At 40.3% G+C, this 12399-nt stretch overlaps 1 protein-coding gene across 1 annotated transcript in view; it reads left to right on the top strand.

Annotated features, from left to right (window-relative positions):
- The window catches only part of LOC104496034 (netrin-4-like), a 48546-nt gene that overhangs the window by 12057 nt on the left and 24090 nt on the right, over nt 1-12399 (top strand). Inside the window, exon 3 of the mRNA XM_010139095.1 lies at nt 5755-6018. Within this exon, the coding sequence (XP_010137397.1) occupies nt 5755-6018 (264 nt within the window). The remainder of the gene's footprint in view (nt 1-5754; nt 6019-12399) is intronic.

The following is a 12399-nucleotide window of genomic DNA, read 5'->3' as shown; positions in this document are numbered from 1 at the left end:
TTCAGTCATGTATTCTTTCCCGACCATCTGTAATGCCTAAACATTAATATTAATGCCACACTAACTGGACTACTGGAATAACCTCAAAGCAAATGCAGATTGAAGGGACATTGACCCTTTCTGTTTGGGAAAACACAGAATGAATTGAAGATGCCACTGTCTTGGTAGTAGTTGAGTTTACCCAGATCAAAGAAATTTAAAAAATCAAATGCACAATTACTTCTTTAACAAAGTATAATATTCTATACTGGCTTCTAAGTTTTATTCTCTGTAAGGACAGAAAAGCAGTGGATCTTGACTAAATAACACTACTCTCTGAATCATCGGAATGGGAATTCTAGTAGCTAAGAGAATAGCTAAACTTTCTGTGTACTCCGAACAGTATTACAAAACAGGAAAAAGCCTACTTCTTAGTAAAGACTACTGTACCGCAAGATGGAAGAATTCGTTCTAGTCAAGGGGCTCCATCAAATAAATCAGAGGATATTTGCCACTGGGTAGGAAGAATTTTGAGACAATTGTTCACTATTCCTTTAAGAGCAAAATCAACTCACATAAAAATCTCTTAATGTAGAGGATTTAGGACTGATGAGAGTTTTTATTGCAGCTTCCTTCTGATGGGCCTAGTATAAGCACACAGACATTTCTGATCTCATTAACCTGATTCTGTGCAATGCGATCAACATAGCTTAAGGATGATTTGTACTATCAAATTCTTGTTCTGCACAAGGATCTTCTTTTGTAGGAGGCCATGCATTGGCACTGCACTCCACTTATGACTCATATTCCTTCACCTTAGGCTATGAGCTTGCAAGGGGGAACCTTTATTGTGTTCACATTTTTTCTTACTAATACTGGCTGGAAGATCAGGTTAAGAAAACAGAATTATCTGCATCAAGAATGAAGAAGCAAAACATATGGCAAGAAATCAAAAATCTGAGACACTGTCTCCAGAATGAAGATGATCTCTTGATTGGCGATAAAACATCACCCCCCTCTGAAGCTGTGCCAACTTGTGTACAGCAAAACCAATCCTTTTTTAGCTTTGCACTTACAGCATTCTCCCAAATTCCTTGTGCATAGAAAGGTCAAGGGAGGACAGTGTAGTGACCATCTTTCTGAGGCGCAGTTGATTGACTTTTGAAAATGAGAATGACAAATATGCGCTTGATAGCAGATACGCAGATAAGCATGAATGTCCTACTCAGCATTCAGGTCCAGCGTCAGCTCCTGATTATAAGAGAAACTCAGGATCTAGGATGTATTTCCACAAAGGGTTGAAACTACAGAGGAACCAAATATCCTCAGCTTCCACGCAATTGAATGGAAGCAGAAGGATTTCTAGGGTGTCCCTTAGCAGACTTAATCGCCATCGGGTTTTCTTCTGCAGCTGTGCACATGCTACTTTCAAGAGCTTTCACACTGATGTTTAGAGAAATGACTGGGAGATTTCAGAGCAGTCTGTTACAGCAAAAAAAAAAAAAAAAGAACAGAGCTTCCACAGGGCTTGATACCAGATAGAGATTTAATTAGATGAGAAATAGCTTTATAGTGAACATGGGAAGCTCTTTTTAGAGCTTGCATCTTAAGTATAAGAACACAATTCTTTTTCATTACACTTTCTTCATGTCTTTTACATGAATATAGTGGAAAACTGCAAATTGGCACAGTATCTCTGGGAAATTAAAACCAAATCATGTTTCTGCCTTTCTGCAAAAGGCAGAAGTCAAATGTCTATCTGTATGGAAGGAACCTGCTTCACTGACTTCAAAAACACAAAACTTGTGAACTAAAAGAGGAACAAATAACACAGTGAAAAGATGGGAGTGTCTCTTTTCACAGCTCGTGAATCATGAATCATTCACCACCAATCTGTCTTCTAATTTAGGCGTAATTTTTTCTTAGGGAACCATAAACTCAAATACATTACTTTAAATTATAATCATATTTTTAGTACAGAAAATGTTTAGATGTTTGGTTTTGGGGGGTGGTTAGGTACATTATGGAAAAACATTTATGGAAAAATAATTTAGGGCATATAAGGTGAGATACCAGATCTGTTTTTAAAATTCCTCTACAATTATTTGAACCAATACACACAGTAGACTAATAAGTATAAGTTATGGATTGTAACATGTTGGTCTTGGCAGTAGGACAGCACATATGTTAAGGAAGATCCAATGAAAGTTTCTTCAATGTGAGAAGAAGCATCCAGTCAAATATTAAAGATGAGCCAGGAGATGGTGATTACATTATACTCTTCTTTGTGCTCAAGGGTTTTAAACACCAATATTTCAAGAAGAATGTGTCCTCCAGAAAGGAGGAGAGAGAGAAAAATCCCATTCTCCAGTTTTATGCATACATGAAATAATGCTGCTAAACTGATTTAGATACAAACTAAAACTGTGCTACCTTTGTGCAAAATGCAGCTCACCTAAACCTGCTTATATTGGTACAACATATCTGCTTTGACTCTGCTGATACAAAATGGTTTTGTTTTACTAAGTCATCAATATCTTTGATTTTTACAAAGTTAAGGAAGGGCTAATTCCTTAGTGGTTGTTGAATCCAAGAAGAACATATAAATGCCATTCCCAAAAGACTTCACTAATGTTATGTCACCCACATCAGATCTTTAACACTTAACAAGTCTTGGGAGAGATAAGGACAAACAGATCCAGTCTCTCCACTGAGCTTATTCCAGACAGAACTGTGTCATGAATTAATCATACAAGCAAACTCTTGTACTTCAACTGGAATGGAACACTGTCTTTTCTTAAAAGGATGCCACAATCCCTATGGGACATCCAAGCTATTAACATCTCTACTCACAAATAACGTTCAGAGTTCTAAGGGGATACAGAAAATGTCAAAGCAACTCCCCTCAAGAGACGCAAGGCCAGAAATGAAAACATTTGCAAACCAATAAACCCACAGGGAACTCAGCCTTTTTCCAAGCTGTCAAGCAAAGAAACAAAAACCAATACAGCTTTGTGAAAGTAAATGGCCCTACGCTGAGAGAAGAGCACCCAACAGCTGGTCATTTGCCTGAAGAACTCAGTGCTATCTGGATGCCAGTTAAGACACAGGGAGGATGGATAACTGACTGGAGATCCCAAAATGTGAAATCTCTTTAAACTCTCTTTAAATCTCTTTAAACTTACCACATTGTATACAAAATAGGTTTCTAGCTGTGCAACACCATACACAAGATTTCCCTCACAGTTAACATGGTACAATGCAAGACTGTTGTCAGCAAGCAGAAGTATAATGCCAGAGACGGAGAGTAAAAAGAAACACTTTGGCCATTATCTAGTCATTTTTTCCAGAGAGGCCTAGTAAAAGCTCTTGTTCTTCATCTCGCTCACCCTTCCCTCTCTGTCTCCTGTGAGGAGTTCCATAGCTGTTGAGAACTGGGATCTCTGGGACACAGAGATGTCAAGCTTCTTGCCCAACCTTGTATAAGGCAATCACTGGCAGGACCAGTGCAGCTCTTGCAGAAGCTAATGACATATTGATTACCTTTTTTCAGATGTCTTGTCCTGGAGCAAGGTACCTCTAGCATTCATGTTCTCAAGCTAGTGATTTGTTAGGTATCCTCTGGAGAGCTATCCTGAAAGGAGACACCGTTTTTACTAAGCATATATATCAGAGAAGCCATAGACAAGAAAGCTAAGCATGAGGAGAGAGCTGATAAAAATCAGTAACAGAACAGACCTTGGTTCCTGTGTTTTATGCTGATTTAAAACAGTTTTGCTTTAACCATTAATATCCCAGTAGTTAGTTTTTAACCCTGCTTTGTGATCTCTGAACTTAGCAGGCTCTGCAGAACACTTCCATCCAGTTCACTGCCTTGGTCTTTGATTGACCACGTGGGAGGAAGATGTATGTGTCTGCACATGACCAGGTGCTCAGGACTCTGAGAAACCACTCTACCTCTGTGTGGTCCACAGGGGAATTGGTAGAAGGAGAGAAGGTGAATAAAACTGGTTTCCACTAAAAAGATCAGACCGTCCTGGATTAGGGGAATGGACGAGGAGATTTGGTCTTTGTCCTGTGAATCTATCAGTAAAGGAATGCTGGGCACCTGGACAAAATACATGGGCCATTTGCTTATGGTTCCACTGGCTGGGGGAATGTAGACATTGTGGTGGAGAGGCCTGGGGTATTTTGTCATGGCTTCCTTTGTCAGGAGAATGTAGGCACCTGCACTGCACAGCCTGGGCAATCTGCCCACAGCTCTATCAAACCAGGAAATACGGGCACCTTTGATGTCACCAAATGGGGCTGTTTGCATCTCTGTAAGTAGCCAACAGTATAAAAGAAGGGAAAAAAATAACAGAGCTAACAAACAGCAAATGCTGCTGACAGGTTGGACATGTACCACTGCCTTTGCCGTGGAACTGCCAGGTGTAGCTCTGTGTGAAGCCTGGCAGCTGATTCTGTTAGTTTAAGAGGGTTTACCTCCCCATGTGCCATCAACATACAACAGAATTATCTTCCAGGCATGTACCACAAGCTCTTTTCTGGCTCCTGCAAGCAAAAAGGAGCAAAAGCATTTTACACGCTGCAAGTACTTGAACTGGTCAGTTCACTAGAAAGAGAGAAAAAGAAAAACACATATATAGAGAGAAAGAGGGAATCCCTATGGAAACAAAGCTTTCACTCTGCTAACGGAGTTAGTCAGACAGACACTGTCACCACTCACAAAGCAGGGCCAAAGAACCCTGAGGGCAAGTCCCTCTGCTGTGATGGAAAAACTCAACCAGAGGAGAAAACAGCTCTCAAATTAGAGTTAACATATCCATAGATGACATCGAAGCCTGGGAACAAATGCAACTAGATATCTAGTTCACTGGCATGGACTGTAGTGCAGCTCTCCATTATCAACTTTTCCCCAAAAGCAAGAGAAACAAACACACTCTGAGCATTACAGAAGCATAGAGCAGTACACGAGCTAAATTACAACACGGCCCTTCAGTTACTGATAAATCTCAAATTAGAACTGTGATACTCAAAACCAAACTGTTGCTAATCTGGAGAACTATCAAAAGGCACAAAGGCTGTGACATAAGAGGAACAACTAACAGACATCTAGTAGGCACAAAGCTCCTCTGGTCCTGCGAGCTCACTGTGGTGTAGCTGTTTCTCCTCTCCTAACAAATAATCCAGCTGGCTCTGTTTGAGGGGGTTCTCTCAATGATCACTCACCCTAAGCCAAGATGTGTTTTCTAGCACATACTTCAAGTGACCAAGCTGAAAGTCTAATGACAGTTTCCACTTCTTTCACAGACCCTCCTAGTGCCTTAGTTTACCTGACTCTAGAACCCATGCTAAAGCCACGTTCCTGTAATGCTTTGAGAAATTTGGATGGCATTAATACTGCATTTATGCCAACAGACCCTGGATGTCCCTGAGTGACACTGTTGTCACTTGACTCAGAAACACAAGGAAGTAACCAGCGCTTGACAAATTACTACATATGGGCTGAACTGCAAGAAGTGACTGGGCAGTGAGATATTTAAACTAAGGCATTTCCTATTTTACTTCTGAGCTGAGATGAAAGCAGGTACAGTCACTTGCTGTGACTTGGCCAGCTGGTGGTAACTCAGCTGTGATGTTCTGGAAACAGTCACAGACGCAAAACTGTTTATGCAAAGTCCTCTAGATAGGAACTATTACTTTTTCCTGAACATCACCATGGGATGTGTGCTGTGTATGAAGAGTCTTGGATGTGTGTCTTCTGTATTTCAGGTGATTTATCGTGCCTTAAGCCCGGCTAACAAGATCGAAGACCCCTATAGTCCTGAGGCTCAAGATCTCCTGAAACTCACCAACCTTCGCCTCCTTTTGTTAAAAAGACAGGAATGTCCATGCCATGGTTCAGGATTGGTAGAGAAACCTCAGAGGTTTGCCCACTATGCCATTTATGACCTGATCATCCGGGGAAGCTGCTTTTGCAACGGGCATGCAGAGGAATGTGAGCTTGCCAACAGGACTGGAGTCATGGAGAACATGGTGAGTTCCAGGCCATCACTAACTTGGTAGATTTGTTACCTGTTTCTGCTTTCTCAGCCTAACTATACATTTCATGTATGATCCCGCCCAAGACTCCCCCTAAGGCTATCTACGAAAAGGGCAGCACTGTCAGTCCACAGCAGTGAAACCTAAACCACTCTGGGAAAAGATTTCTAATAACCCTGGCTGCAGTTCCATGTGTATTAATTGCATTGCTAGGGATGGGTCCTTCTCAAAACTATGGACCTCAAAATACCTATAAACTGTGAAGGAGTTTTGTGATTAGAACAGACATCCAACCCCAAACAGCGTGAATGAAATCTCCTTCCTATATGCCTGCACAGAACTGAACAGATGCAAAAACTGCCCTGACCAGAATTTCAGCATCAGGTCTCAAATCTCAGATTTTCTGAGCTTGTGAGACATGAGCACTTCTGTCACATTTAGGGTTTCAGCCTTTACGTTTAGGTTTTCAGCCTTCTGCGCTTTTGTTACTTTCAGTACAGACAGCAGCATTTAGGATGTGAAAATAATTTCCACTCCCCGCCTCTTTTATCCATTCAGCCTCAAATAAGTTAGAATATTTTTTCTAAAAAGACAAACCTTGTAGGAAGTTTATTCTACTATATGATAGCCCCTCTGTGTTCAGTCATTTATCTGGATTTGACCCTGGATGTGCAGAAGATGTGAGCTGTTGGATCAGGGGGAATTACTGCTGTCTCCTTTTTGATTTAGCTGCGAGTATTATATAGAAGAACTGTAATAGTAGTCACAGGGAAATGATGCTAACCAAATATCCAGATACCTCGAAATACATACATCACAGACAGAATTGAAGCCACCTCAAACAGAATTCAAGTCTGTTCCACTAGGCTTCACTGGTTCCAGAAGGTGTCTGTCTCTGTAATGCGTTTTGAAAACCAAAATAACCCTTAGAACTTCAGTCCCTGGTGTACTTTGACATAATAGACTCAAGAAATACATCTTCAGCTCATTTCTGTCCCTTCAGATATATGGTACACTTGTCACTTTGGTTTATTTTCTTCTGGAATGTGTATTCATTGTCTTCCTTTCAACTTTTCTCGCTTCAGATGGAGATATTATAGGACTGTATGAGTTTCACAATATTTACAAAATCATTTCTGAATCAGTTCCATCTGTGGTACAAATCTAAGACTCAGCTACGGCGTTCTAACACCAGGTGATATTATCAGATTCAATACAGACTCACTTAATAGATGTGTGGAGAAAAGCTTTTTAAAGAGTGCATCCTCCCTACTGCAAACTGAAACCAAACCAAACAGATGAGTAACATGCTAAATTTTAGAATACAGCTGAAAGAGTAAATGCTCTGCCCATCAGAAAAGGAAAACACAACATTGTGTATGTTACTGACTAACATAACCGTTATAAACTATGACTGGATTTTTTTTCCCCACTAGTCACAAGGAAATAGAATCTTTTTGTGCCATCAATGACTTCATGGGGCAGAAGGTGAAATAGTTTTGATGAAATGTACTTCACCAGTGACTCATGTCCCAGGAGACAAGAGGGTGGATGCATCACATCATTCACACAGGCACAGATATTAGCAAGTCTTTGCCTAAGCAGGGATTCAAATGAAGCAGTGAGAAAAGTGAGAAAAGCCTTCCAGGGCTTTAACTACCTCCAGAATCCTAGATGAGGGCTGGAAAAGACCATTAGTGAGCTGGTTTGAGTCCTCCCACAAAGGTATGCTCAAGCATACCTAAGCCATTCACGGGTGACTACTTGTTGAACTAGTTTTTTTAAAACCTTTGGTGAAGGAGATTCAACAGCAACCCTCAGTAGCTGTTCCCATTTTGAAAGCTCTTCTTTAGTGCCTGACTAATAATCTCTGCTGCAGATTAAGGTGATTCCTTCTCGTCCCCTCTCCCTCAACAGTCATGGAGAGTAGATGATCCTCATTCTGCAGACATGATTGGAAGGTTCTTACTGAGTCCTCCCCTAGTTTTTGTTTGTTGTAGTAACCAGAGAAGTGTGAAACCCTAGGTGGTCAAAATGTAAAATTCTACTCCCAGGTCATACAAGTCTGGACTAAAGGTCATCATGCTATTTTACCCCTCTTTTCTGTGCTTTAGTCATTACACCCTATCTCTTTCTCAAATATGCAGTGAAAATCTGCTGGAATAGGCAGGTTGCTGAATCCTTTTATGTTTTATCTAATATTTCCCAGTGATGATAGTGTAGTGGTGAAGGGAGAGCTCCCATAGGTACAGCCTAGGATTTGGTTTACATGGTTAGCATGAGGGAGTTTATGCAAGTGTATAACATTGCACCTTACAATAAATGCTGAAGGAAAAGGCCGTTGTTGAGTGGTGAATACCAATGATACATTTCATATCAGCCAAACCGCACTGCAACAAAAATTTGTCATCTTGCAATTTCTTGGCAGAGACAGGGAAGGTGCTCTAATTACAGTCACTAAAGGTGACTAAAACAGGACAGGGAAAAGAGATGTTAGAAACAAACACTGCATGTCCAGAAATAATCTGATTCATTCCACATCCAATATTTAATGAACAAATGGGCAGATCAAGTCTCAAGACACACAGTTTTTAATGTGGCTAGTGAGAGTGATATCACAGCATGAAGGCAGAGCAGCTTCATGTCTCCTGGGCTGCTGTCAAATAATTAAATAAAGTGCTGGAAAAATACAGACCTCCACAGAAAGGCTTAAGTAATAGGAATTTCAGTCTCTTACGACTCCAGAGTCTTCCTATGATGTATTTATTTTCTGTAGTTAACAAAAACAAAAGCAAGTCCGTGGAGAAACAACTGTAATTGTTTGCCATGGGACAGGCCCAAAATGTGAGATCATTCTGCTCTTGGGTCTTGGAAGAGACATAACTGTGTTAACTTTAAAGGCTGCTGTTCTTACTCTTGAAAGAAACCTGTTCCATTTGTAGTTCTTGTAACACTGCAAGATTGATACTATATGGAAGCTAAATAATGGAGAATACTAAAGCAAATTTCTTGGTGCTTTTGAACCACCACTTTTCAACATCATTTCGGTGGGACAAGATGATCTGTGGATCTGTCAGTTCAGTCATGAAAACCCATTCAGCTCTGGCTTTTCCAATGAGGCTGCCAATAAGAAATGCAGCTCTATGAGAAGGATTGTCACAGATGCCACAGTGTCACAGAAACAAATGGATATGAGAAAAATGCAAATTGTAAAACTGACCTCCAAATGGTACATCATTCCTCACAGCCTGAAATCCTAGTTAGTTTTGTGCATATTCTTTCTGGTCATAAGTAATTTGTGAAAATGCTGAGTACAGCAAGGTTCACAGCAGGCTTCCACAGGATCCAGTGGAAATGTCCTTGATTTATTTTGGCAGCAAACTAGTAATAATTACTCTTCCAGTGTGGCTCTTTTTTTTTTTTTAACAATCCATGCACCCACCTCAATGCAATTTATGTAGATCCCGTTTCCTTTATTAACTACTGAGAATATCATGTCAGACAGGAGAAAAACTTTGAGAAATGATGTTGGGAGCTATAAACAACAGGCAAGAAACTTCTGGACAAACATATCTTGAATTTGGGGTTTGTTGCTATTAACAGTGATGTTTTCTTGTTTCCTCTTTCCTTTCCCCAGACAAAAAAAAAAGGAGACACAGAGATGCCATACCCAACTTACACAGCTTGTTATGACAGCTACGGACAAAATTTTCCCTTCTGAATTTCACAGCCTGTATTACTCAAACTCCTACACGTAGCTCCTTTGTCAGTCGGGGAAATTACTCAGACTGCATTTTGCTGCAGAAACTACAGAGAAGTGTTTTCTTTTAAATGGAGGGCATTACTATAAGGGAAACAACAGTCCAGATCTGGCCACCTCAATACATCTAGTCTTCCCCTACCACTGGATGCAAGGGAACATAATCCTATCCCAGGTATCGCTGTTGCAGGATGTACAAAGTTATGTGTTGCTCTACAGTAAAGTATTTCTTTATTAAGCTCCAACAAAGCTAGTAAGAGCTGTCAGGTTTAGGATCTTCTTTGATGACACATTTTAGCTGAATCAAGGGGTGCTTCCACAACAAAGTTTACAGGGCAGAAAGTGCACATGGATGGAACACAGAATCTAGACCAAAGTCCTTTCGTTTGCCAAATATTTCACAACTCTTTTTCTAGTCCATGAGAAGCAAGTATGGACAGAAGAAAGCAAATGTGGGTTAAAATGTTTTTGTATAAAGCATTAGGTTTTTTTCCTTGTTAATTATTGGTACCTACACTGCCAGGAAATTCTTACAAGTTGCCTCGGATGTTTCTTTTGCTTCTTTATCCTGTTTACAGAGACAAACTAGACTCCCTGTGGGTCTGATCCTCTGCAATGAAGCAAATGGAAAGTTTTCCACTTAATTCAAAGGGAGCAGGATCTGTCCTAAGTAAGATTCCTTGTTTGGCATAATCGAGGTTACATAAGGTAAAACTTGTTTTTCTACAGAAACTTCCTAGGTGACTTGGCTGTCGTATCCCTTGCAAATGCTACCTCCTCTTCAAATATCTTGTGCAGCCCTACTGATATCTCCAGCTAAGTTTCCACATTATCTGATGCAAGCTGTGCCAGTCTGTATGATGTCCGGCGCTCAGAGATGCAGGAGGTGCTCTCTGCTGTAGCTGGCAACTCAAAGAGTAGGTTTTGTTTAAGAAAAAGTTACCCTGTGTACAAATATCTGAGTAATGTCAGGAATGTTAAAAAAACTCCCAAAACACCTATTACAAGGGCTTCTAGATCATATCACAATAATTTCTAGAAACTGATGCCTGATGCCAAAACTGATTTTTTTCCGAAAGTTAAAACTGATTATGAACTTGAAGCTCTGCCCATAATGACATGAAAACATAGAAGATCACATAAATTACGGAGCAGAAAACAGTCATTAATTACATGAACTACATGAAAAGAAAATGGTGTTGCTGACACCTTTGCTACTCACAGTGGACCGAAGCATTTCACAGGAATCCTGCAGGTGAATGAGAACGTTTCAGACATTCGTGTTCAGAGATGGCAAAGAAGCTGACAGGGAGAATCATGGAAATGTTCTCTTTATTTTTAGTGGATAGTTTTATTGAGTTCCTAGTTTTCTAGGGCAAGAAGTGCTTCAAAACTGTGATTCTAAATGACAGTTTTGTTCTCAAACAATTTCTTAAATAAAAGCTGGAAAAGGATAACCAGCCTTCTCTATTAGATCACATGCAGAAGATTCTATTTTATAAGATTCTTGCAAAAGTCACCAGAAACCTTAACTGAGTAGCACCTAAACAAATCTTTAAAAAGAGCTTTCCTATACATTGCATGCTTCTCGTGCTGTTTCAGAGTGACTGTGAAAGTCATGCCTCCATTACTGCCAGAAGCTTGTTCGTGGCCAACCCAAAATCAACACCTCTGTCCTTTCGAGTTGTTAAAAATTTGAATCCAAGCAAAAATATGGTACATATTCCCCCTTTATTTTAGATATATTCTATCCTCCAAATTCAAGCACTCCTCTGGGCTGATTCATTCTCTTTAGGTTTCTTACACTTTTGACTCAGGGGTTACATCAGGTATCTCCCAGAACTGCACAAAGTCTGCAGTAGTAGCCCTGATTAAAACATCTTTAAGGTTTCAGAGTCCCTTTCAGTACAGATTTAGGCTTTGTAATCTGGGTTCCTCTCCATAGTCTCTGCGAACATTTCTAGTATTGCTGGCTCTTCAACACTAGACTCAAACTTTAAGAAGATCACCTCCCCTCCCAACAGAATCAGCACTATTTTGCATTACAGCCATTTCTGCTGGAATAGTAGGGACACAGGGAAGCAGTAGTTCACCCAGTTGTGAACTGACATTCAGGTGAAGTTCAGGTAATTACCTGAAGTTCAGGTAATAAACCACCATTCCTAGGTGGTTTAGTTGAAGGTTCTGTCCACCTCCTGCCTTTCCACTTAGCACTGCCCTCTGAAGTGCAGCCTCATCCGTCTGCACTGGCTAACATGCTCACTTTTAGGGAGGAACATACCCTGCTTTCTGCTGAGCTCTGAAATTAAATTAGTCTGTGAGTGTTATTTCATCTTATGAAAGATGGTTAATTTGGCTACCTCAGTGTACCCTGACAATATACCATGGCATGCTGCATCTTTAATTTGGTTCTTGCACATAGGGTGTATGGGCTGTGCTTCCACCCTCTTCTGATTGTAAACAGTGTGTTTAACTTGATATCCAAGCAGGATCTCCATGAGCTCTACTGGGAACCTGTGATTTGCAGTCAGAGCATCTGGCATTCATATCACCAATAATGTTTTGAGAATCTAGGGTTTAGAGAATAGCCACAATTTTGATGGTATGATCCATAT

The sequence above is a fragment of the Buceros rhinoceros genome, unplaced genomic scaffold, assembly GCF_000710305.1.
Source record: "Buceros rhinoceros silvestris isolate BGI_N320 unplaced genomic scaffold, ASM71030v1 scaffold31206, whole genome shotgun sequence".
Taxonomy (NCBI): Eukaryota; Metazoa; Chordata; class Aves; order Bucerotiformes; family Bucerotidae; genus Buceros; species Buceros rhinoceros.
This window is presented reverse-complemented; position numbering and strand designations above follow the sequence as displayed.